The sequence below is a fragment of the Odocoileus virginianus genome, chromosome 23 (assembly GCF_023699985.2).
Source record: "Odocoileus virginianus isolate 20LAN1187 ecotype Illinois chromosome 23, Ovbor_1.2, whole genome shotgun sequence".
NCBI lineage: Eukaryota > Metazoa > Chordata > Mammalia > Artiodactyla > Cervidae > Odocoileus > Odocoileus virginianus.
This window is the reverse complement of record NC_069696.1, coordinates 49,772,007-49,796,595: the sequence shown is the minus strand read 5'-3', so window position 1 is coordinate 49,796,595 and position 24,589 is coordinate 49,772,007. Positions and strand designations below refer to the sequence as shown.

General features: G+C 35.5%; 1 protein-coding gene across 15 annotated transcripts in view; it reads right to left on the bottom strand.

The window, feature by feature from the left end:
* Nucleotides 1-24,589, bottom strand: part of ANKS1B (ankyrin repeat and sterile alpha motif domain containing 1B) — a 1,083,120-nt gene that overhangs the window by 902,938 nt on the left and 155,593 nt on the right. For all 15 annotated transcript variants that reach the window (XM_070454108.1, XM_070454113.1, XM_070454115.1 and 12 more), the window contains 5 exons: nucleotides 19,387-19,683; nucleotides 16,887-16,962; nucleotides 14,799-14,900; nucleotides 11,678-11,791; nucleotides 5,940-6,106 (listed from right to left, as the gene is read on the bottom strand). In XM_070454108.1, coding sequence (XP_070310209.1) covers nucleotides 5,940-6,106; nucleotides 11,678-11,791; nucleotides 14,799-14,900; nucleotides 16,887-16,962; nucleotides 19,387-19,683 — 756 coding nt within the window. The remainder of the gene's footprint in view (nucleotides 1-5,939; nucleotides 6,107-11,677; nucleotides 11,792-14,798; nucleotides 14,901-16,886; nucleotides 16,963-19,386; nucleotides 19,684-24,589) is intronic.

Here is a 24,589-nt window from a genome sequence, read left to right as displayed (position 1 = left end):
TGGCAGCTATCAACTAAATGGAACTGTTGTGAAACTAAGCAACTGAAATATTTATACTTTAAAAAGCATAGATGGTAGACATAAAAATTCTGGCAAGAGCAAATTAAAATAATACCAGACAATTTAAAAATTCTAAGCCTGAGATTAAAGCAGGCCACACAGAATATTTCCCATCTACTGTTATTGACTTTGATTGTATTGTACAGAATCTAATTCGTCATCTGTTAGAGGCTGAATTGATCCCAATATTCGGTAGTCATGTCTCAAATGGTCCCATGATAAAATACATTAGAAGCATGAGCGATTTCAGTCTTTTTTTTTTTTTTTTTTTTGGTTACTAGTTCAATACTCCATTAGAATTAATTGCTCTTCAAGGTGAAAAACATTTCCCGGAACACAAAGATAAGTGATTATCGCCACTGACATGTCTCTTTAAGCTCAGGCTCTAGAATGATTTCCTTTGGCATTAGGAAGCAAAATGGGATTCCTTTACAATGGCAGGCTGTCCAAAGCCTTTACTCCAAAACAGGATCAAGAATTCTCAAATGCACAGCATGAAAAAGAATTACAAATCAGGTGCGTTATGGCAAATGAATGAAGTCAATGTGACAAGCGGCTGAGAGTTGTCAAAAATTAACTTCATCATTATCTGGAGACCAAGGTTAGAAGAATGTTGAATTATTATCAAATTTTCAACAAAACACTACAGTTAACTCATAAGAAAAAAGTATAGATTCTCAGGGAAATCATAATAGCTGAGTTTTCTGTTAGGAAGATTAAATTCAAGTTAGATATTATAGAGAGATCACAGAGAATGGAAATAGCAAAACAAAGACTGGCTGATGTTATATCTGCAGAGTGATCACAAAACTTCATGAAATTCAAATATACAGAAGTTTAATTAGGAAGGAAGTTTGCTGCCTTGGATACCTTAAGAGAATGCTCTTAGGATTAAGAGATATCTTACTGTCAAAAACGTTTCAAAATGTGCACATGATACAATATGATGCATCACATCATAATCAGAAAGAATAATTAACAATTAGGGGGAGAAAAAAGCCAGGGTGTGAAATAATATGAGAGAAATATAAAAGTGAAATAATATAAAAGAAACATACACAGAGTTAAATTGCACAAAACTTGCCAACACAGCTCCATTCAAATGACAGCCCGGAGGTGCTGCTGCAGTGTCTAGGTCTCCCCTCCGGAGAAAAAAATGCATGTTTCATCCCTGATGCTTCCTATTTATTTCTTAGATACATGGGATGGTAAGACAATAATGCCTTTTTAAATTTATATCTTAAAAAATTATTTCCTGAAACCTAAATTCTGAAATTTGCTCTCAAGACCTTTACGCGATCATCAAATTTCTCTAAGGCATGGTATGTTCACATTTAAAAAGTGTGTACATGGTTTACACACAGAGGGAAAGCTGATACATGACTTGGGAAAACAAATGAAGTGACTAGAAAATGTTTTTAAGATAATTTTATATTCTTTCAAAAATCTAAGTTTCAGGGGTTGGTAAAGAATGTGAAGACATTTATACTTTTTCAAAATTTACATTCTAGATTATATAATATCTTAATCCAACTTAGAAAATAATTCCATTTACATATTATAAAAGAAATCAAAACAGACTGACTTTTAAATGAAAATTTATGGAAGATAAAATGCAATTTTAACTTGAGCTTCCCTTCACATTAAACATAAAACCTTCTATCAAATACATTCAATCATTGTAAGTTTAATTCCTAATTCACTTATTTTAGTAAAATTTTTCAAACTACCATCTTAAGGCTAATATTTTAATAAAACCAAATACTCCAAAAATAAAAGTTCTTACATAAGATGGCTGATTTTATATTTCAAATTACTGAATTAGAGTGCCCTCTATTGGATGAAAAAGGCAATAAAAGTTAAAATGACAAAGAATAGTTAAAATACCTAAAAAATTCGAGCCAAGTCATTAATATGTAAAATATATTTATTAATAACATAAATGCTACACAACAGATTTTCCTTTACTTTGATTTCTTCTAAATTACTTCTGGAATTATCTGTCATAAGACAACAAATAAGTTGAATGTTTCATATCATATAAACTTAAATTTTAACTGAATTCAAACGCCTGTCCTTCAGCCAGTAATGTGAATAATAAACAAAAGTGCTTTCCACATTTAACATTCCATTATAATATAGAAATAATTGCAACTTATGACTATGGCTGAACTACAGTTTGAATTTTCTTTAATGATGAACTGAAACCTCCCTACTTCAAGAGAGCTCTTACACTGCACAATAGAATTAGGCTGGGCACCAGAAGTCAGATTTATTTAGATCTAAAATTCCATAATTCTGTGGTTTTAGCAAGACCTCAGTTCAGACTCATTATCTGAGGCTTGGATTACTTCAGTAAGATCCTAGCAGAGTTTTGGTCCTCTAGGCCAATAATATACATGTTAGTATAAGCTTTTTAAACAACAATGTTCAGAATCACCCAAAACAATTCTGTTTCAATTGTTCTGCCATGGTACCTGAGGGTGTCTGCATTTTTTGAAGCTTTCTAGATAAGTCTAATGTACGACCATTGCTAAGAATCACTGTTTGAGTCTCTCCCCAGAACATCTGACATCGAGGTACCACTTCTAACTTTTAAAAATGTCACCTTCATGAATGGACTCCCATACTCAAGAGTTGTTCTCCTCAGCATCAATATTAAACTTCTGACTAGCTTCCCAATCTAATTATCTGCCCCGTTCTGTAATGAAATAGTTGAGTGGTAAGACTGCCTTCGTCTAGATCCAGTAAATACCGGACTGGCGCTGGTATTTACTGTGTAAACTTAGGAAGGTGATACAAGCTCTCTGTGCCTCCATTTTTCTTATCTATAAAATGGGAGGAGTAATACTGCCTATCTTGTAGGGTTAGTGAGGATTAAATCAATTTATATAAAGTGTTATGTCAACGTTAAAAATTATTATGACTTATCCAGCTTCACTCTTCACTACTTTTCAAGACAAACTCTCATGGTAAATTATCCTCATTTTAAATGCTAGGCTGCACCTTTGGGCTTTTGAACATTATGTTTCTGCAGACTGAAATTCTCTCCCATTCATTCATTCCATTCCAAGTGCAGAGATTATTTCCCCTTCCTCCAGACTGTGATTTAATTTCTCCCTACCTCCATGAAGACATCAATGAATATCTATAAATCATTAATCTCTTCCTTAACAAAATTTCCTTTGGCTACAGGGTAATTTATTATAAGAAGTATAGCTGGGAATTAATGACATTGGCTCTGAGTTTGAATCCTAGATCTGTCACTTACCAGCTGAGTCATGTCCCAAATTTCTAACTCCATTATCAGGATTACTGTATAGATTAGGTGGCCTCAGTAATACAAAACTTTAAAACATCAAATAGCAAGCACTTAATAAATGTCAATTCTTATAATATTTATTTGTTTTTTATATTATTCTTGTCTACACACAGTGATTTAAGACTTCTTAGAGCAGAAATTCTGAACTCTTCGAAGTTAGAAACCACATCTCATTATTGCTATTATAAGTGCTACAGCTCACAACACTGTCATGGCCATTTATATTATATTATCTATAAGTACTCAGTTAAATTTTTTGTATAACTTGAGAGTATAATTCATTTTAAAAACTTGGAAAAATATTCTTGATAAATAGAAACATATTCAACAAAACAGGAATTAACTCAAATACAACACAGGCTATAGAGAAGAGTTAAATAAATTACATTGCTTTTTAAACATTCAATAACAAGTTTCTATCAGATTCAACTTCTGAAAGTCAGCTTTTAATAATGCATTTTATGCATCTAAAATCCTTTATATTTTTCTCATTTCCTACAAAAATAAATACCAAAATTCTCAGCCTGACATTCAAAATCATCCATGGCCTGAACTCATTCTATCTTCTAATCTTATCTCCATTGTCCCCCTTTATGAACTTTATTATTCCAGATAAATAGAACTATTTGCTCTTACTCATGTGTACCCTCTGCTTTTCTGCTTCATGTAACCTTTAATATTTTCGTATGATAATATTTTCAAAGAACACAATATAAAGTTTCATTACAGGAACAAAGAGTGATCACTTTTATGGACATATAAGCTTGAATTTTGAGCTTAACTTCAACTTAGAAGCATTAACTTCTCCCTTAGTACTGTCACAGTATTCTTTTTTTTTTTTTTTTTACAAAAAAACAGTCTTTGACTTACAAAAAAAATTGGTCACCACTCACCCCAAATTATGTCACCTTCTCAATGCCAAAAGCCCTTGCCATCACTACTCAAAAAACATAAGTTTGAATTATGGTCTCCAAGCAGAGCATGCAGACCTTAGGGTGCACAAGATACCAATTGAATAAAAGAAAAACATTAGATCATCCATTTTACACTTTTTCATCCTCACTTGAATTTCTCTTATAGTATATGCCCCATAATTTATAGCATATATTCTTAAAAAGTATAAATAAATACATTTGGGATGTTTGCTCAAAATTTGTTTACTACTGGTACATAACAAAATTTAGAAACCACTTGTCTAGAATATCAGGTCTTTCAGAAAAATCTGTGGGTTGAGAAACAGAAGACCAGAAGTAGCCACTTTAGAAATATCTTTAGGAATGGACCTAAACACTATGTATTGTTTATGTAGGATAAATATGTCTTAATTTCTAATCAACCTTCAAGGTAATGTGGAAATGTAACTGGTTTGTAATTTGAGTTAGTATAGGCCTATTGCAGATTTTTTTAAAAAAAAACAGGAAGTTTTGCCCTAACATTAAAGTTAGTACAGTAAATATTTCATTACTATAAAAATATCATTTGGGAAAACTTACAAGTATTTACTTCATTATACATATAGTTAATCATAATTACTCATAAAGAGCTTTTATTGGAGCCAATAACGTGATGTTTTATGAAACACAGTGAAAGACAACAACAAAAAAAAAACAGGCCTAGAAGCTATGACTGGCCTTGGACCTAGACTAGCAAATACTACCCTGGGAAAGTGTCACTTTACATAACAGTAAGCAACTAAATGAAGTAAATGTTCTCATAACAGTCAGTATACTCAGCAAACCTTTTTTAGCTTTCATAAATAAAATGACATACTTAACACAATCTACTCTATTACCGGTTTTTGAAGAAAGTATAATATTTCTATAAAAAAATTAAGTACTAAAAGTGATAAAAGGTTTCATATCATAATAATTCATTTCCTTTAATACCGATGCATCCTATAAATCCTTCTATAGGACTAAAGACAAGATATAAAAATCTTGACTTTAAACTGACTGATTCTCTATAGTTTTTCTTGCTATTGTATCAATATAAAAACTCAACTAAGCAAGAATCTCTTACTCATGATTCAGATTCTGAGCTTACAGTTTGCATGCAAACTACTGGGATCTGTGTAAGATTACGAAAACATTCAGGTCAAACTATCCACAATGACTCTCTCCTACTATGATTTACAAACTGGGTGGGAAGTACACACTCATGGCTTGGCTACGTCTTTCTTCTTCAAGATGGTGTTAAACCCAGATGACAGAGAAAACAAGGGGAAAAGAAAAAAGGAAGGTTTTCTTCTTTCTTTGGAACCACTGTCATTACGCCCAATAAACCTAAAAGAGCATAATCAAAGGAACTATGAATTTATATGTTACAAGGGTCTAACAGTGGTGAGATCATCACAAACCATAAGTGACTTATCAAAGCATTTCTTCCCTACACATGCAGTGAGAATGAACACCAGTAAATATCAGGGAAGCGCAACGGGGAGCCTGACATTTGACCCTGGCTAAACCTAAAGGTAAGATAACACATAAATCCCATAGCGTTCAGGTACATAATGAATTGGCAAAGACAGACATATTGTCTTCTTTCCCCCCTTACTTACTACACTCTGGCTTCCATTTTTCCCAAGTTCTTCCTCTGAAATCTTGCTCAAATTATCTAAGTAGTGGTCTGATATTGTGTGGCACAAATCTTCAAAAGAATAATCCTTTTCTTGACAGAGCTTTATTTCATCCAAGAGTTTTGATAATTCGCCAGTCACAGTTTCACCTATAAGAAGAGAATATATTTTTCAGAAGTTTCAAAAAAGAATACTGCTAAAACTTCATGCTAAATGATAAAAATATAACCAGTATAGTGCGAGAACTCAAAACACGGCAAACAAAATTATCAGAAAGTTTATTTTGCTGAAAGTAAGGTACTAACACATCCAAGGTAAGAGAAACCCCAGTAAGACAGTAGGCAGCAGAAAGGGTATCAGAGGGCAGACAGACTGAAACCACAATCACAGACAACTAACCAGTCTAATCACATGGACCACACTTTGTCTAACTCAATGAAACTAAGCTATGCCGTGTAGGGCCATTCAAGATAGACAGGTCATGGGGAAGAGGTCTGACAGAATGTGGTCCACTGGAGAAGGGAATGGCAAACCACTTCAGTATTCCTGCCTTGAGAACCCCATGAACAGTATGAAAAGGCAAAATGATAGGACACTGAAAGACAAACTCCTCAGGTCAGTAGGTGCCCAATATGCTACTGGAGATCAGTGGAGAAATAACTCCAGAAAGAATGAAGGGATGGAGCCAAAGCAAAAACAACACCCAGTTGTGGATATGACTGGTGATGGAAGCAAGGTCTGATGCTATAAAGAGCAATATTGCATAGGAACCTGGAATGTTAGGTCCATGAATCAAGGCAAATTGGAAGTGGTCAAACAGGAGATGGCAAGAGTGAACATTGACATTTTAGCAAACGGTTAACTAAAATAGACTGAAATGGGTGAATTTAACTCAGATGACCACGATATCTAACACTGTGGGCAAGAATCCCTTAGAAGAAATGGACTAGGCATCATAGTCCAAAAGAATCCAAACAAAAGAATCCAAAATGAAGTACTTGAATGCAATCACAAAAACGACAGAATGATCTCTGTTCATTTCCAAGGGAAACCATTCAATATCACGGTAATTCAAGTCTATGCTCTGACCAGTAATGATGAAGAAGATGAAGTTGAAGGGTTCTATGAAGACCTACAAGACCTTTTGGAACTGACGCCCAAAAAAGATGTCCTTTTCATTATAGGGGACTGGAATGCAAAAGTAGATAGTCAGGAAACACCTGGAGTAACAGGCAAATTTGGCCTTGAATGAAGCAGGGCAAAGGCTAATAGTTTTGCCAAGAGAACACACTGGTCATAGCAAACACCCTCTTCCAACAACACAAGAGAAGACTCTACACATGGACATCACCAGATGGTCAACATCAAAATCAGATGGATTATATTCTTTGCAGCCAAAGATGGAGAAGTTCTACACAGTCAGCAAAAACAAGACTGGGAGCTGACTGTGGCTCAGATCATGAACTCCTTATTGCCAAATACAGACTTAAATTGAGGAAAGTGGGGAAAACTACTAGACCATTCAGGTATGACATAAATCAAATCCTTTACAATTATACAGTGGAAGTGAGAAATAGATTTAAGGGACTAAATCTGATAGACAGAGTGCCTGATGAACTATGGACATTGTACAGGAGACAGGGATCAAGACCATCTCCAAGAAAAAGAAATGCAAAACAGCAAAATGGCTGTCTGAGGAGGCCTTACAAACCACTGTGAAAAGAACAGAAGCTGAAAGCAAAGGAGAAAAGGAAAGATATATCCATTTGAATGCAGAGTTCTAAAATATAACAAGGAGAGATAAGAAAGCCTTCCTCAGTGATCAGTGCAAAGAAATAGAGGAAAACAATAGAATGGGAAAGACTAGAGATCTCTTCAAGAAAATTAGAGATACCAAGGGAGCATTTCATGCAAAGATGGGTTCAAGAAAGGAGAGAAATGGTATGGACCTAACAGAAGCAGAAGATATTAAGAAGAGGTGGCAAAAATACACAGAAAAACTATACAAAAAAGATCTTCACACCCAGATAATCATAATGGTGTGATCACTCACCTAGAGCCAGACATCCTGAAATGTGAAGTCAAGTGGGCCTTAAGAAGCATCATTATGAACAAAGCTAGTAGAGGTGATAGAATTCCAGTTGAGCTATTTCAATTCCTAAAAGATGATGCTGTGAAAGTGCTGCATTCAATATGCCAGCAAATTTGGAAAACTCAGCAGTGGCCACAGGACTCGAAAAGTTCATTTTTCATTCCAATCCCAAAGAAAGGCAATGCCAAAGAATGCTCAAACTACCGCACAATTGCATTCATCTACACACTAACAAGGTAATGCTCATAATTCTCCAAATCAGGTTTCAGCAACACATAAACTGTGAACTTCCAGATGTTCAAGATGGTTTTAGAAAAGGCAGAGGAACCAGAGATCAAATTGCCAACATCCGCTGGATCATCAAGAAAGCAAGAGAGTTCCAGAACATCTATTTCTGCTATATTGACTATACCAAAGCCTTTGATTGTGTGGATCACAATACACTGTGGAAAATTCTGAAAGAGATGGGAATACTAGACCAACTGACCTACCTCTTGAGAAACTTATATGCAGGTCAGGAAGCAACAGTTAGAACTCGACATGGAACAACAGACTGGTTCCAAATAGGAAAAGGAGTATGTCAAGGCTGTATATAGTCACCCTGCTTATTTAACTTCTATGCACAGTACATCATGAGAAATGCTGGGCTGGAGGAAGCACAAGCTGGAATCAAGATTGCCAGGAGAAATATCAATAACCTCAGATATGCAGATGACACCACCCTTATGGCAGAAAGTGGAGAAGAACTAAAGAGCCTCTTGATGAAAGTGAAAGAGAAGAGTGAAAAAGTTGGCTTAAAACTCAACATTCAGAAAACTAAGATCATGGCATCTGGTCCCATCACTTCATGGCAAATAGATGGTGATCAGTGGAAACAGTGACAGACTTTATTTTGGGGGACTCCAAAATCACTGCAGATGGAGACTGCAGCCATGAAATTAAAAGGCACTTGCTCCTTGGAAGAAAAGTTATGACCAAACTAGACTGCATATTAAAAAGCAGAGGCATTACTTTGACAACAAAGGTCCAACTAGTCAAGGCTATGCTTTTTCCAGTAGTCATGCATTGATGTACAATTGGACTATAAAGAAAGCTGAGCACTGAAGAATTGATGCTTTAAACTGTGGTGTTGGAGAAGACTCTTGAGAGTCCCTTGGACTGCAAGGAGATCCAACCAGTCCATCCTAAAGGAGATCAGTCCTGGGTATTCACTGGAAGGACTGATGCTGAAGCTGAAACTCCAATACTTTGGCCACCTGATGTGAAGAGCTGACTCATTGGAAAAGACCCTAATGCTGAGAAAGATTGAAGGCAGGAGGAGAAGGGGATGACAGAGGATGAGATGGTTGGATAGCATTACCGACTCAATGGACATGAGTTTGGATAAACTCTGGGAGTTGGTGATGGACAGGGAAGCCTGGTGTGCTGTGGTCCATGGGGTCACAAAGAGTTGGACACGACTGAGTGAGTGAACTGAACTGAACTGAAACCATAATTAGCACAATAATATTAAAAGACAAAAAGAAATTCCAATTTTGTCTATTTTTATTCTTTATCAAGATGAAAATAAGTACTGAAGGTTTACATAAATGTAGTACATAAAATCATTTGGAATTACCATTCCTAAAACTTTACTTATAATAGCATTTAATTTCAATAGTCTTTAGAACAGTGGTCCCAAACATTTTTGGCACCAGGGACTGGTTTTGTGGAAGACAATTTTCCCACAGTCAGCGTTGGGGGGATGGTTTTGGGATTATTCAAGCACATTACACTTATTGTGCACTTTATTACTATTATATCAGTTCCACCTCATATTACCAGGTATTAGATTCTGGAGCTTCGGAACATCAACCCAAGTATTTGTGGGCATTATACTTTAACGACAGAATTCATTCAACATTAAAAAAATTGAAATAGTGCTGGGATTCTACATTCTAGGTTCAACAAAATCAAATAGTAGAACATATTTAAACAAATAACTATATAACTAATAAAGGGATAACAGAAGGAACAGATATATAATATGCATCAACTATGGACATGAATATTTCATAGGTTACACACAAATACTCATTTTTTTCTAATTATTCTCAGAAAGCAACTTCATCCCAATGATTTAGTCTAAAAAAAAAAAAAAACCAGAAGTTACATTCAAGATATATGTTTTTTCAGTTCAGTTCAGTTCAGTCGCTCAGTCGTGTCTGACTCTTTGCGACCCCATGAACAGCACACGAGGCCTCCCTGTCCATCACCAACTCCCGGAGTTTACTCAAACTCATGTCCATTGAGTTGGTGATGCCATCCAGCCATATCATCCTCTGTCATCCCTTCTCCTCCCACCCTCAATCTTTCCCAGCATCAGGGTCTTTTCCAATGAGTCAACTCTTTGCATCAGGTGGCCAAAGTATTGGAGTTTCAGCTTCAGCATCAGTCCTTCCAATGAACACCCAGGACTGATCTCCTTTAGGATTGACTAGTTGGATCTCCTTGCAGTCCAAGGGACTCTCAAGAGTCTTCTCCAATACCACAGTTCAAAAGCATCAATTTTTTGGTGCTCAGCTTTCTTTATATCCAACTCTTACATCCATACATGACCACTGGATATAGCCTTGACTAGACGAACCTTTGTTGGCAAAGTAATGTCTCTGCTTTTTAATATGCTATCTAGGTTGGTCATAACTTTCCTTCCAAGGAGTAAATGTCTTTTAATTTCATGGCTGTAATCACCATCTGCAGTGATCTTGGAGTACAAAAAAATAAAGTCTGACACTGTTTCCACTGTTTCCCCATCTATTTGCCATGAAGTGATGGGACCAGATGCCATCATCTTAGTTCTCTGAATGTTGAGTTTTAAGCCAACTTTTTCACTCTTCTCTTTCACTTTCATCAAGAGGCTCTTTAGTTCTTCTCCACTTTCTGCCATAAGGGTGGTGTCATCTGCATATCTGAGGTTATTGATATTTCTCCTGGCAATCTTGATTCCAGCTTGTGCTTCCTCCAGCCCAGCATTTCTCATGATGTACTGTGCATAGAAGTTAAATAAGCAGGGTGACTATATACAGCCTTGACATACTCCTTTTCCTATTTGGCTGTTGTTCCATGTCCAGTTCTAACTGTTGCTTCCTGACCTGCATATAGGTTTCTGAAGAGGCAGGTCAGGTGGTCTGGTATTCCCATCTCTTTCAGAATTTTCCACAGTGTATTGTGATCCACACAGTCAAAGGCTTTGGTATAGTCAATAAAGCAGAAATAGATGTTCTTCTGGAACTCTCTTGCTTTCTTGATGATCCAGTGGATGTTGGCAATTTGATATGTTTTTTGGTCTACCTTAAAAACATATTTTAGGGGGTAAAAGTCAACTGTAAAATATCCACTCCATGGAAGCTTCATGTCAGCAGGGATTGCTATTTCCCTTGATCACCACTATATCTCAGGACTAAGAATAGTGTCTGACAAACAGCAGGAGCTCAATAAATATTGATTGAATAATCGATAAAATATAGAGTATAAGATATAACTTGTTAGACCTTAAATTTTCACAAGTTTGAGCCCTTTCGTACATACAGCATAAAATTGTACATAATAGTTTAATATCATCTCAAGGGTTTTACAATTAGTTACTCACTTTTGGTCTTCTGGGAAGGAGATTCAACAGGAGATGAAATACGTGTTTCTTGTGTCATATCTTCCTGTATGTGTTCTTCAAGGACTGTTGGTCTTCCCATGCCTTCTAAATATTCTGTGTATATAAGTTTTTGAAATTACATACTTGAATTCATATATGTTAAAAACTCTAACTTGGTTTTACTTTGATGGTTACTTTTTGAGTTATTTCTTCATATCCTAAGTTTTTCAAAAAAACTTCAAAAAACCAAACTGAAAGATCTTCATGATAAGCTATTAATTTAAAGCTTTTTAATTAAAACAGAAAAAATATTTCAAGAGAGACTCATGAATCCTTTTCATAAAAGTAAACTTTTGTCACATTCTTTCCTTAAAAATAAATGTACTGGTTGAAGATACAATAACATCCTTGGTTTCCTTAAATATATTCTATCTGGAGGTTTAAAACTCTCTGACTGATGCTTTGAATAGACCATGTCCATAAACAGGGATATAAAATTACGATGTATAAAACAACCAGCCAGGTAACATAAATAAATGAAGTGGAATAAGCTTAATTTGCAATGGTGTTACATCTTGTGAGACAAACATAATTGCATATTGAACTTTAGTTCAACAAAAAAAAAAAATGTTTTTTTGCATTATTCTTGAATCAGTGTTCCACACTCAGCACCTTACTCATTTTTCCAACTTTGATGAGGACATAGTAATAATAAAACTTAAATATTGCTTTCTATACACTCAGCACTCATTTTAAGTATTTGATATAAATTAACTCATTTAATCTTCACAAAACTATGACACAGGCACTATTATTATCTCAGCTTTAAAGATGAAAACCAAAGGGGAAGGATTATTAACTTGGCCATGTTTATTCAGATAGTAAGTAGCAAACACAGATAGATATAAGAATCATCTCACTTTTCTCTCAGTCATAAAGAAAACAGCATCTGAATGCAAGGATATATGTCAACTGACATTTAATCTCAATGATACAGGAAGAAACAGAAAGCCGGCAGAGCCTGGCAAACCAGAGAACAGATGTACCATCTAAAGTTCAGCCATGAAGTAACATGAAAGCTTGCATTTTTTGAGAAACCAAACCCTGGAGTGTTATCTGAAATCCTAGATTTTTAAATGCTTAAAGCTAATTCAATTTTACAGAAACACAGCATGAGCCAAAAGTATGTGATCTAAACAAGTTATATCTGCTATCGCCCAAAAGGCATTCATCACAGTTTGTAGCCTCTAAGGGATTAAGTCAGTAGACTCCTCCCCGAAGGTATCTTTCACTTCTGTTTCTTTATTCATAAGGCACCCCTTTTCTCTTAAAATTCAGTTAAGACACTGTGCTTTCATGCCAACTACCTGTGTCTTCATATTATCCAAATAGTTTCTACCTAAGAGCAATTCTACTAGGCAAATTCTGCTAGGAAAAGAAAACAACATATGGCATTCTATCATTACAATTTTTGGCCCAGGCAGTAATTTTACCTACTATAAACTGTATTTACTGCAATGACAAACTTTTTCATAAGATATTAAATGTGTCAGTGATTGAACATCAGGAATGCAGAGAATATAATGTGTTCATATTCTAAAATTTGACAATAACTATAAAAATTCATAGAAGTAGCAAATACTCTATCACAAATTTACATACCTAATGAACAAATCATGACTATTTAAGAGAACACCTGTATAATAACATTTTCATCTAAGTTGAACCAATTCAATGTGTTAAAAGTGTCTGTAATTATGTCATGCCCCCTTTTCAGCAAACAGCATTTATTTGCTTCTTCCAAAACACATATTAGGCACAAGTCTCAGTTTACTTTAACTTCAGTTAGAGGCAAAAATCAAAAATGAAATACAAAGTGCCTAGAGGGCAAAGACTGATTTAAAGGTTGCATACCACTCTTTTATTTTTCAGCTTTCATTCAACTTGATTTTAATTTGAATTAATATGAAGAATCATACGTGTATTCTTCTCTGATTTATCTCTATAGCACTTGACTAGCAATTAACTTCTTTATTAATAAGAAAAGTGTAGGGGTTGAAGTTTCCTGAGAGGTTTTGGAAAATAAAGAGAGAAAAGAACATCATGGCCTCCTGTAGTGAGCCCGTTCTTTCCCTCTCTGGTCTTTGTTGACTCCTGTATCTACACGTCTCCTGCCCGACTTGGTTTTAATTCATCTGTCTTCCTGAAGGACAAAACTGCTCTTCAGCGTCTCAACTGATATCCTATGAGACCCACCCCACCGCCCCTTGTTACACTCGAAGCCGATCTATAATGACTGTGGGGTAATCCGCACTGAGCAGTGTAGGAGCTAAATGCAAAGCAAAGAAAAACATCCGCACGTTTAAGGGAACACACTGCGCGTCAGGCCTGACCACCGAGCAAAAAGAGAAAGCCAGATGAGGAAGTATGCATCCTGCAAATGAAGCAATGGTACCCAGATGGTGGTCAAACCTTAAGTAGATCTATTTTAATAACTGAAACTAACTATAGATATACTCAAATGATATTTATTAACCCATAGGCTGGCAAGACTGAATTATCTTGTATTACTGGATCTGGTAGCAGATAATCTGTATTCTTTCAATGAAGGACAATTTTGTTGTTGTTAACTCAGCATTTATATACCAGTTCTACCACTTGGAATAGGATATGTGTTTGAGCAAATCACTTAGCTTCCTGGAGCTTCAATTTCCCTCATGTGCAAAAAAAAAGAATAATAATATTTGATTGATCTACTTCACAGTTACAGAAATCAGGCAAAATAATAGAAAATCCATTATTCAAATGTAAGATAATACCTCAGTATCACCACTTTATAGCCCTAATACCTTCAAGTTCATAACCATATATTTATTACAAGGGTTTAATTAAAAATACTTTTTAATATCAAGTGAGTGAAAAAAATATTTTAACAGTTGAAAAACAAATAAAACATTAAAAGGTATTCATTATTCTTTAGTTTAAAAGTCTACCAGAAAAAAATGCAAATAGTAACTTCATTCAAAAGTAAATGTTAACTCGAAACTCAAGAGAAAACTAGGACAGTTTTAATTTAATCTTAACTGTAAGGCAAACTCATCCATCATTCAATACTATTTACCTTGTAAGAGAGTTGCAATCTGGAGAGATTTCTGAGATGGATGTTCTTTCAAAATGTCTAAGACAGTTCTACCTAAGCTATCTTTTATGTTGGCATCAATTCCTGAAAGAAAAAGAAAAACCCACTAGATGAACATAGTGGAGTATCACCAGAAGATGCTGTCAACACATGACCGCACTAATTTCAGAAGTACGCAAACAAAGCGCTTAAGGCAGTTTTTTTTTAATTAAGCCCTACACACACACACACACACACACACACACACACACACACACACACACGATTTTAGTAAGAAAGAAGATGGAAGTCTACTGATTCCAAAGATTTGGAACATTTTTGATAATGAATTAACTCTTCATTTGATAACAAATTAACAGTGACTCAAACATTAACTTTTCAGATTACAGCTATTTTAGCTTATAACTAATTAACTAAATTATAGACTATCAAGTTGAAAAATATTAGAATGTAAATTCCTAAAGTATAGAAGTCATGTGATTTATATATTCTTTATAGTATGATCAAAATAATAATAATGTACCATGTAAGCAATATAACAGCAGTCTTTAGCATTCACAGAAGTTGAAAAAGTAGGACTATTTTTACTTATTGTCCAAATACTAAGTCAAATATTCCACATTTATTTATACAAGATTATATTCAATATCAGCAATACTCATCAAATACCTGATGAGAACACTTCCTAATGTGTGTAACTGAAATACCTTTGGAATCCTTTTAATTCTGAAAATATTTATGGTAAAGAGTTTAATGTAGCAAATAGCAAAAATCTCTATAAACTTCCCAAATTTCTAATTGCAAACAAAAGCCAGTTTTCAGGATCTGGCCTCAAAAGTTATTCATTATAATAAAATTATTAAATATTTGCTTAAATTTGTATGGAAATGTATTACCAGCACACATTTAATTGATTACCTCATTTATTATATCACTGCATTACATATCAAAGTTACATATATATGAAATTTCAACTTTGCTTAAGAACAATCACAATGCAACAGTCTGCTAATACTTTTAACATTTTTACTGAGGAAAATAAACACGTCAAATATAGTTTATAACATAGAAGACTCATATATATTGTTCACAAGCATGAATTTGAATCTATACCTTTTGATCTTAAAAAAAAATCTGACCTCGGTTTCAATTTTATTTCAATTATAATACACATATGGAGACAAATAAGACTACTTTGTTGCTCCTTCAGAGTTTTCCCTCTAAAAGGTTCCCTTTAAATCACTGAAGCTTACAAACAGTAGCTACTCAGCTGATGAATTAACTGGGCTTCCCTCATAGCTCAGTTGGTAAAGAATCTGCCTGCAATGAAGAAGACCCTGGTTCGATTCCTGGGTCAGGAAAATCCCCTAGAGAAGGGATAGGCTACCCACTCCAGTATTCTTGAGCTTCCTTTGTGGTTCCGCTGGTAAAGAATCTGCCTGCAATGAAGGAGACCTGGGTTCCATCCCTGGGTTGGGAAGATCCCCTGAGAACAAAAAGGCTACCCACTCCAGTATTCTGGCCTGGAGAATTCCATAAACTGTGCAGTCCATGGCGTCACAAAGAGTTGGACATGACTGAGTGACTTTCACTTTAATCCACTTTAATGAAGAATTAACTAGAAGGAAAATTCACCTTAAGGATAGGGAACTCTAATTTCTGTTTACCACTGTTAACAATATAAAAACCTAGGGAAAATTGTATATTATTTAATAAATCAAGCAATTGTCACAGCTTCACATGGATCAATTCCTCCCTCCTATAGAAGGCAGAGATTTTCTCCCTCTTTTGGTAGTTTCTCTAATATATTTTAATATAATTTAAAAACAGAAAATGATCACTTCTAAAAAGCTTTTGATTAAAGAATCTATTGAAAAGGAAGATGAACATTTATATCAGTTTTTTTTTCCTTAACACTGAGGGTCAATTCTACATGGTTCTACATACATACAATTTAGAGTGAAGTAAAAAGGGTAATGTGGGGTGGGGTGGACTGTGTCATTTTCCTTTGTCCACTTCTGGAGTACAGTTTTTGGCAAGATAAGCTCCATGGAGAATTATGATAGTTACCTGTTTCTAACAGAACTCGCACAACATCCACTTTCCCAAACAAAGCTGCTTCATGGAGTGCACTCCCTTTTTCTGTCTAGAAAAAAAGAAGAAGAAGGAAAAACATTAGGAAAGCTAAGGTTAAAAAAATTATATCCTTTTATGCATTCATGGGGTCGCAGAGTCGGACACAACTGAGTGACTGAACTGAACTGAACTGATGCATTCATACATATTGTTTGTAATCTTAGCACTCTGACAGAAAGGAGTGTGGAATAAAGAAGATCTTAAAAACAAAATCCAAAAGCTTGAGCTTGTGAAATACCTGTGCTTCTCTGTAGCCATTTGACCTTGTTATGTTTATAAGTCACTCATCTTCTTTCACCCTCAGTCGTTCTCAGATATAACATAAGAGTAGTAATACCTACCTCACGAGGCTTTTGTGACTATCCAGTGAGCTCATGCAATTCAACATGCATTAATTAAATACCAGCTTTACACCAAGAATAGTTAAGCGGTGTTCTGAGGTATGGAAATATGATCCTGACTCTTGTACATTTACATTCTATCAGAGGAGACAGATGTATAAATAAATATTAATGGCAAATAAAATCACACCAATTTAACGTGGCTTAAAAAACCTGGAAAATATTCTTCCTTCCTTTCCTTTCCATATCCTCTCTTGTCTATCCCAACTCTCCCCAGACCTTCTGTACCTTATTCATGCTCCAGGCATACTAAACATTTCATCAGTATCATTCCCTTGTTTTCTTCCCCAAGAATCTCAAAAGCTGGTCCCTCTGCCTGGTAGGATAGAACTCCTAGTCCTCTTTACCTCTCCATCACCTATACCACCAGTTCTCAATCTTCAGCCTGAATCAGAATCACCTAGAGAGCTTGCTGACCAGATTTCTGGGCACCACCGTGAGTTCTGGCTCAGTCACCTGGGATGCGTGTGTGCATGTTACGTTGCTTCAGTTGTATCCAACTCTGTGCGACCCTGTGGACTGTAGCCTTCCAGGCTCCTGTGTCCATGGGATTCTGCAGGTAAGAATACTGGTGCGGGGTGCCATGCCCTCCTCCAGGGGATCTTCCCGACCCAGAGATAAACCCACAGCTTACATCTCCTGCTTTGGCAGGCAGGTTCTTTAACACTAGTGCCACATAGGAAGCCCCAATAATAAGGGTCTAGGGAGTACAATTGAGAACCACAGACCTACACTACATGTCTAATCTTAGTTTAAATATAATTTCACTCAGGAAGTATTGCTTGCCCCTAAAGTGCAGCACTTTCCCTGTGTGTTCCACATCAATCTAATCTTCCTCATCATAGAATTTATAGTACTACATTATAATGTTATATGATTATCTATTTCCTTTAATAAACTGTAAGTTTAGTGGAAATGTAGACCATATCTATTTTTTCATCATGGTATCATCAATGCCTAAAAAGTACCATACCTCAGAATATTCTTCAACTATTCTTGGCATAGAGTTAGTATGAAAATTAAGAATTATTTTGAGGGTAGAATGAGGGAGGAACATAACACAGAAGACAAGAATTTGTGAGCACTGCAGGGAAAGATTGGTTTCTGCTCTGAGGATGATGAAAGAAGATTTTAAGAGAAAGTTTTTCACCTATGCAAATGGTCAAGTTTTAAAAAAAAATTTTTTATTGCCCTTAGGTATAGTGATCCTCCCTTTATCAGTCATGTACACAAGTACATTATTGCAGAAAGAGGCCTGGACTTTATTTTTTTTTTCCATTTATTTTTATTAGTTGGAGGCTAATTACTTTACATCATTACAGTAGTTTTTGTCATACATTGAAATGAATTAGCCATGGATTTACATGTATTCCCCATCCCGGTCCCCCCTCCCACCTCCCTCTCCACCCGATCCCTCTGGGTCTTCCCAGTGCACCAGGAGGCCTGGACTTTAATCAGTAAGTCTTAATTCACATTCTGGGTTTATGAGCTATGTGTCCTTAGGCAAGTTTATTAGTCTTTGAATGTGATTCCTCATCTCTGTACTGGAACTTAATAGCTCTCAATCCCACAAGATAACTGTGAGATTTAGATTCTAAACGTGTCAACATATTAAACACAAAGTACATACTCAAAAATTAAAGTCAATTTCATTTCTTTCTTTCATTCACTCAATTTTAGACTGAATTCCTGGTGTATGTCAAGCTGTGTGCTAGATACTGGAATAAAGGAAACAATTACTAAGAAGACCACACATAACTGCCATCTAGTAATAATTTTTCATGTGGAAAGCCCTCAAGTCAGAATGAGGTTAGAGAGTAGGGCTTATATCCCTTCATACTTCCCAAGAGTGTGGCAGGATACTTTGAATTTAGTAGTTAGAAAAATACATGTGGACCATTTGCCGGATTTAAAAATGTTAGTATCTCTTCCTGTAAATTCAGCATGTAGTTAGGATGTAAATTTTAACATCTGAATCTCAAAGCAAAGCAAAAACACCATTGTTTTGGAAGCACAGCGACAAGAAGACTCACTTGACAGCTGACGTCCATCCCTGCCTCCAGCAGCACCTGAACGACTGCCTTGTGACCGTTGCGTGCGGCAAGGTGCAGTGGCGTGTGCTTTCGGGTGTTGCAGCTCATTAAGTTAGGGTGTGCGCTGATGATCATTTTGACCACTCTAAGCCGTCCGTAGAGGGCTGCCAGGTCCAGAGGTGTTTCCAGCTTGCTGTTTCTGATGGTAGGATCGGTGAGTTCTTCCAGGAGCACAGCAACTACCTCCGAGTGTCCGTACTGAGCTGCACAATGTAGGGCAGTTTCATTTTCATTGTTCTGTTAGGACAAAGACATACAGGGCAAGTTTTCAGAAATTCAATTTGTTATGAAAATCTAAACACAGTAATTTAAAACCTGAGGGTTCTAGAGAGCAAGGGAGGATGTCATCATCACAGTTACCATCATAGCTAACACTATGTGCAGAGCACACACCGTTGCATTTCATATGTGCTTGCTTATTTAATCCTCATTGCTGGCCTGTGTGTGTGCTCAGTCATGTCAGACTCTTTGCGGCCCCATGGATTACAGACCACCACGCTCCTCTGTCCATAGGATTTTTCAGGCAAGAACACTGGAGTGGGTTGCTATTTCCTCCTCGAGGGGATCTTTCCAACCCAGGGACTGAGCCCGTGTCTCCTGTAAGTATCCTGCATTGCAGCTGGATCTTTATCACTGAGCCACTGGAGAAGCCCCTAATCCTCACTAGGGGATAAAAAGTACTGTCATTGTTCCCATTTTACAGATGAGGAAACTGAAGTAATGCAGAGTTGAATAAGTAGCTGTTACACTGCCTTATAAAGCCATTTAGTATTGGAGCCAGGATTTGAACCTAAATAGCCTAGACCCAAAGTTGGTACCTTTAATAACATCTTCTGCAGCAACTGTTATGACTACCATTTGCTCAGTGTCTAAAAACTTCACATATATCGTCCCCCCTAACCCTTATAAATGATCCTACAAGACTAATATTAACATCTCCACTTCATGGGTGAGGAAACTAAAATACAAAAAGACGAAATTACATGTCCATGGAGAATCAGGATCTTTTGGAACCTGTATCATAAGAATCCAAAACCTATTTATGCTTTTTCCATTGTACCACACTGCCTACCATGTTTTTCTACACTGTCAAGGAAGAAAAACAGAAAATTAGTGATCTGAAAGCAGAATTTCTATGGATTTTGCCCAAAAGAACACTAATTGAGTTGAAATAGGAAGTAGTTGCTTAGACAGCTGTCCTAAGCGATCAAACCCAAACAAATGTTATTGTAACTCAGTCTTGCTCTGGATAATAAAAGAATGCAGGTAAGTAAGCTGAGAGTAGATTTGAAAACTTAAAAAGAGGAGTGACAAGGGGGAAAAAAGTTTCTTACTATTTTACTTTCCAAAAAACATCAGGAGAGGGCCTTTGAAGGCCAAGCTCAGATGAAAAACATACTCTTTAAAGACAGTCAACAGAAAGTTATAATCTGATAGATGGGGAGTCCAGAGGGAGATATTGTTTTTTCTAGCATTTTGAGGATGCCATTCCTATTCTTAGTTCAAATGTGTCACCATAGTCTTCTTCCTCACAGAGACTTAGAACATAGAGGCTTACACTCCCTGATTTTATTATCTGGTCAAGTTTTACAAACCTGATTTAAAAATCAATCTTATTACTTTAAACCATGAAAATGATATAGAAATATGCCTCCTGACTGAACCAAGTTTCCCACTGGTTGAAAAGAGATTACTTCTCATTTTTAAAAATACAGCACCTCTTTGAGGAATAGAAAAGTGAATTACAAAACAAATCCTCACAGACCTCTCTACCTTGCAAAGGCTTAGCCTAGGAAATTATCAGTGCAAAACTGAAATTTTCTATTAACTCCAATTATCACCATTCAGATCTCAAAAAAAAAATCTTTCAATAATTCCAGACTTAGGAGAAAATGTTCATAGAGTTTAACCATAATATCTAAGATACACTTGGTTTGTCACATCAGTGAAGACCACAACTGCGGTATCTTTAGAGAAATCACGGTTGTATACTCATATACATAATCACTAGTGGTCTAAAAAAATCCAATTTGAAATAAATAGGCTGCAATAGCACACTAATTAATAATTGTCAGTATATCTACACTCTGTTGTTGTTCAGTCACTAAGTCATGTCCGACTCTTTGCAACCCCATGGACTGCAGCATGCCAGGCTTCCCTGTCCTTCACTATTTCCCAGAGACTGCTCAAACTCATGTCCATTGAGTCAGTGATGCCATCCAACCATCTCATCCTCTGTTGCCCCCTTCTCCTTTTGCCTTCAATCTTTCCCAGCATCAGAGCCTTTTCCAATGAATCAGCTCTTTGCATCAGGTGGCCAAAGTATTGGAGTTTCAGCTTCAGATCAATCCTTCCAATGAATACTCAGGGTTGATTTCCTTTAGGATTGACTGATTTGATCTCTTTGCAGTCCAAGGGATTCTTAAGTCTTCTCCAGCACCACAGATCAAAAGTATCAATTCTTCAGATGTCTACATTAAACATTCTTAAACTGTTTTGAATTTCTTCTTATCAGGTAAGTGTTCTCTAAAAAATTAGGACAATTCCAGACAATGGGTGGCAGTATGAAACTGGCTTTACAAAAGCTATTTACCAAAGGCCTTACTTCAAAGTAACACTAATGGAAACTATCTAATACTAGTTGGATTTGAAGTTTGGGTGAATGCAAAGTTTGAAGTTTTGGTGAATATACTTTTTAGAAAAGGTTCCTCTGGTTTTTGTCCTAATGCAAAAATAAAGAGAAAAAAAAGAGAAGGTGGAAGAAAAGAAAAGAGGGAAGAAAGACAGGAGGGAAATGAATATGCAAAGAAATATAAATTGAAAACATACATAACAGAAAAAGAAATAATAAATGAAGTGACAAAAGACAGAAAAGATGTGGCAATTATAAAAACAATAATTAGGGCAGAGTCCACTTTGTTTTCAAAATTATTTCACTCTAAATTGACCACTAATTCTAGGGCAGCATAAAATGGTGACTCAGGTTGAAGTACTAACATGTATTTATTAGCAACAGTAAATCATTCCATCTCTCTGGACCTATCTTACTATAAAATTAGAATATTACCTTCCCTATAACCTTAGAATACAACTAATAAATCAAAGGTGATAACATATAGGAAAATGCCTTATAAACTTAAAATATTAAAACATAAGTTATAATTATTTTGAAAGAAAGCTGTATAATAAACCAAAGTTAGCATTCAGAAATCAGAATTAAGCCCTGATGATTATGCATAATTTTAACATCATAACATAATGTATTACTGGTTATAAGCTTGGGCTTTGGATCAGAAAAACCTGAGTTCAAGTACTAACTGCATTTCTTAGCAGCTGGGATATCAAGAAGTTACTTAGTCTTTCTAAGGTGGTTTCCTCATATATGAAGCAGGAACAGTAAGTAATACCTACCTCATTAGGCAATGGTATAGCTTAGAAAGATAATGTAGATGAAGTACTATGCACAATGCCTGGCATATAGTAAGCACTCCATAAGTGATAGGGTCTATGATGTAAAACCAGTGTACTATTGTGGACAGCTCTGAAATTATAGAGATCTGAGTCCAAGTCTCAGTTTAAGTCACTCAGTAATGTGTGAACTTACATGCGTTACTTAGCTTTACTGAGACTGATTTCCTGTCTATAAAATGGAAGTGTTAACAATCACTTCAGAGAATTGCAAGAATTAATTAAATAACATATTGTAGGTAAAACTGCCCAGTTATCATAAGTCTCAGTTAATGTTCATTATCATTTTCATTCCTGCCCTCTATTGCTTAAATACATAAAGGTATATAATTAATTAGTATACTTCTGTCCCAGTTGGGGAGGGTGTGGGAAATAAAGCTAAAATCAAAATTTACCTATGAAAACAAAATTCCTACATCAGAAACTTTTAGAAGAAATAACATTGAATGAGAGATCTATGTCAGTACTAAAGGAGTATGTACATAATAACAAAGAAAAAATATGTAAAAAAAATGGTATTAAAAATCTCAAAAAATTTCTACTCACTTATAATAGAAACCACAACATAAAGTAACAGAATTGAAAAAAGAATTTTGAAGTCCAATCTCCTCAAAAAAATTTTTTTTATATTTAAACTGACGTTATTCAACATCACAGAAAATAACAGTTTCTCTACGCTATTTAAAATCTTCACATTCAAATGTAAATGTTGGTTAGGGTTAGGGTTTTTTTCCTTATTTTCATGTCATTTAAAAAATATTGTTTGTAGAAACTAATACTCCATTGTTTCACCTTGGTTTGTTTTTGCATCTTATTACTTTAGGTTTGCTTTGGGCATTCAGTTTTAAGAATAACCACCAGATGGCTCATCCCACCAATGATCTTTTAACTTGGTTTTCTAAGGAACAGGCAGCATTCTCATAAATTTCCTTTTTAGAATGATAAATAAAGACAGCCATATCCATCATTTCGTAAAGACTTGAATTCACTATTCTCATAAAAATATTATGCATTTTGTAACATGAAAACATAGACATTTTATTGTGATATATATTAACAAGACATTTTTCTAATTAATAAAACATTTTTCCTGATTAGTTCTTTACACAACTACATTTTGATGTAAGAAAAATATTATATTTTCTTCCCTTTGCTGTATACAGCTAGCAAGTATTCATTTTTAATCTGAATTTCAGTCAAGTGTCTGCAAAGTCTGTACCCATATGAACAATATGCTAATTGTACTATATTAGCTGTGTTTGACCTAGAGTAACCTCCTTGCATCCATACTGGACAGCGGCCAACCTGCAGCTTAATACCCTGTTTGTAATTCAATTGTTGGGCTGCACGCTGGTTTTCAAATATAGTTTTACAAAATGGGAACAGTAGGGGGCATGCAGAGCTCATTTGTTATCACACTGTACTAGAGGATTGTATTTTACTTTCTGGAATGTGTGATCTTATTTATTTAGAACAATGAGAATGGCATTATTTTTAAATATATATGCATTAAGTATAACATGGATACTATGTAGTTGCAAATATTTTGACTATCTGTCAGTTTCATCCTGCTGCTGTGTTTTACTGAACTTACTCTAGGCAAACATGTGTGTGTGTGTGTACAGGAAATTTTTCATTTAATATGTGTCTAGGAACTGTATACATTGTATTTGCA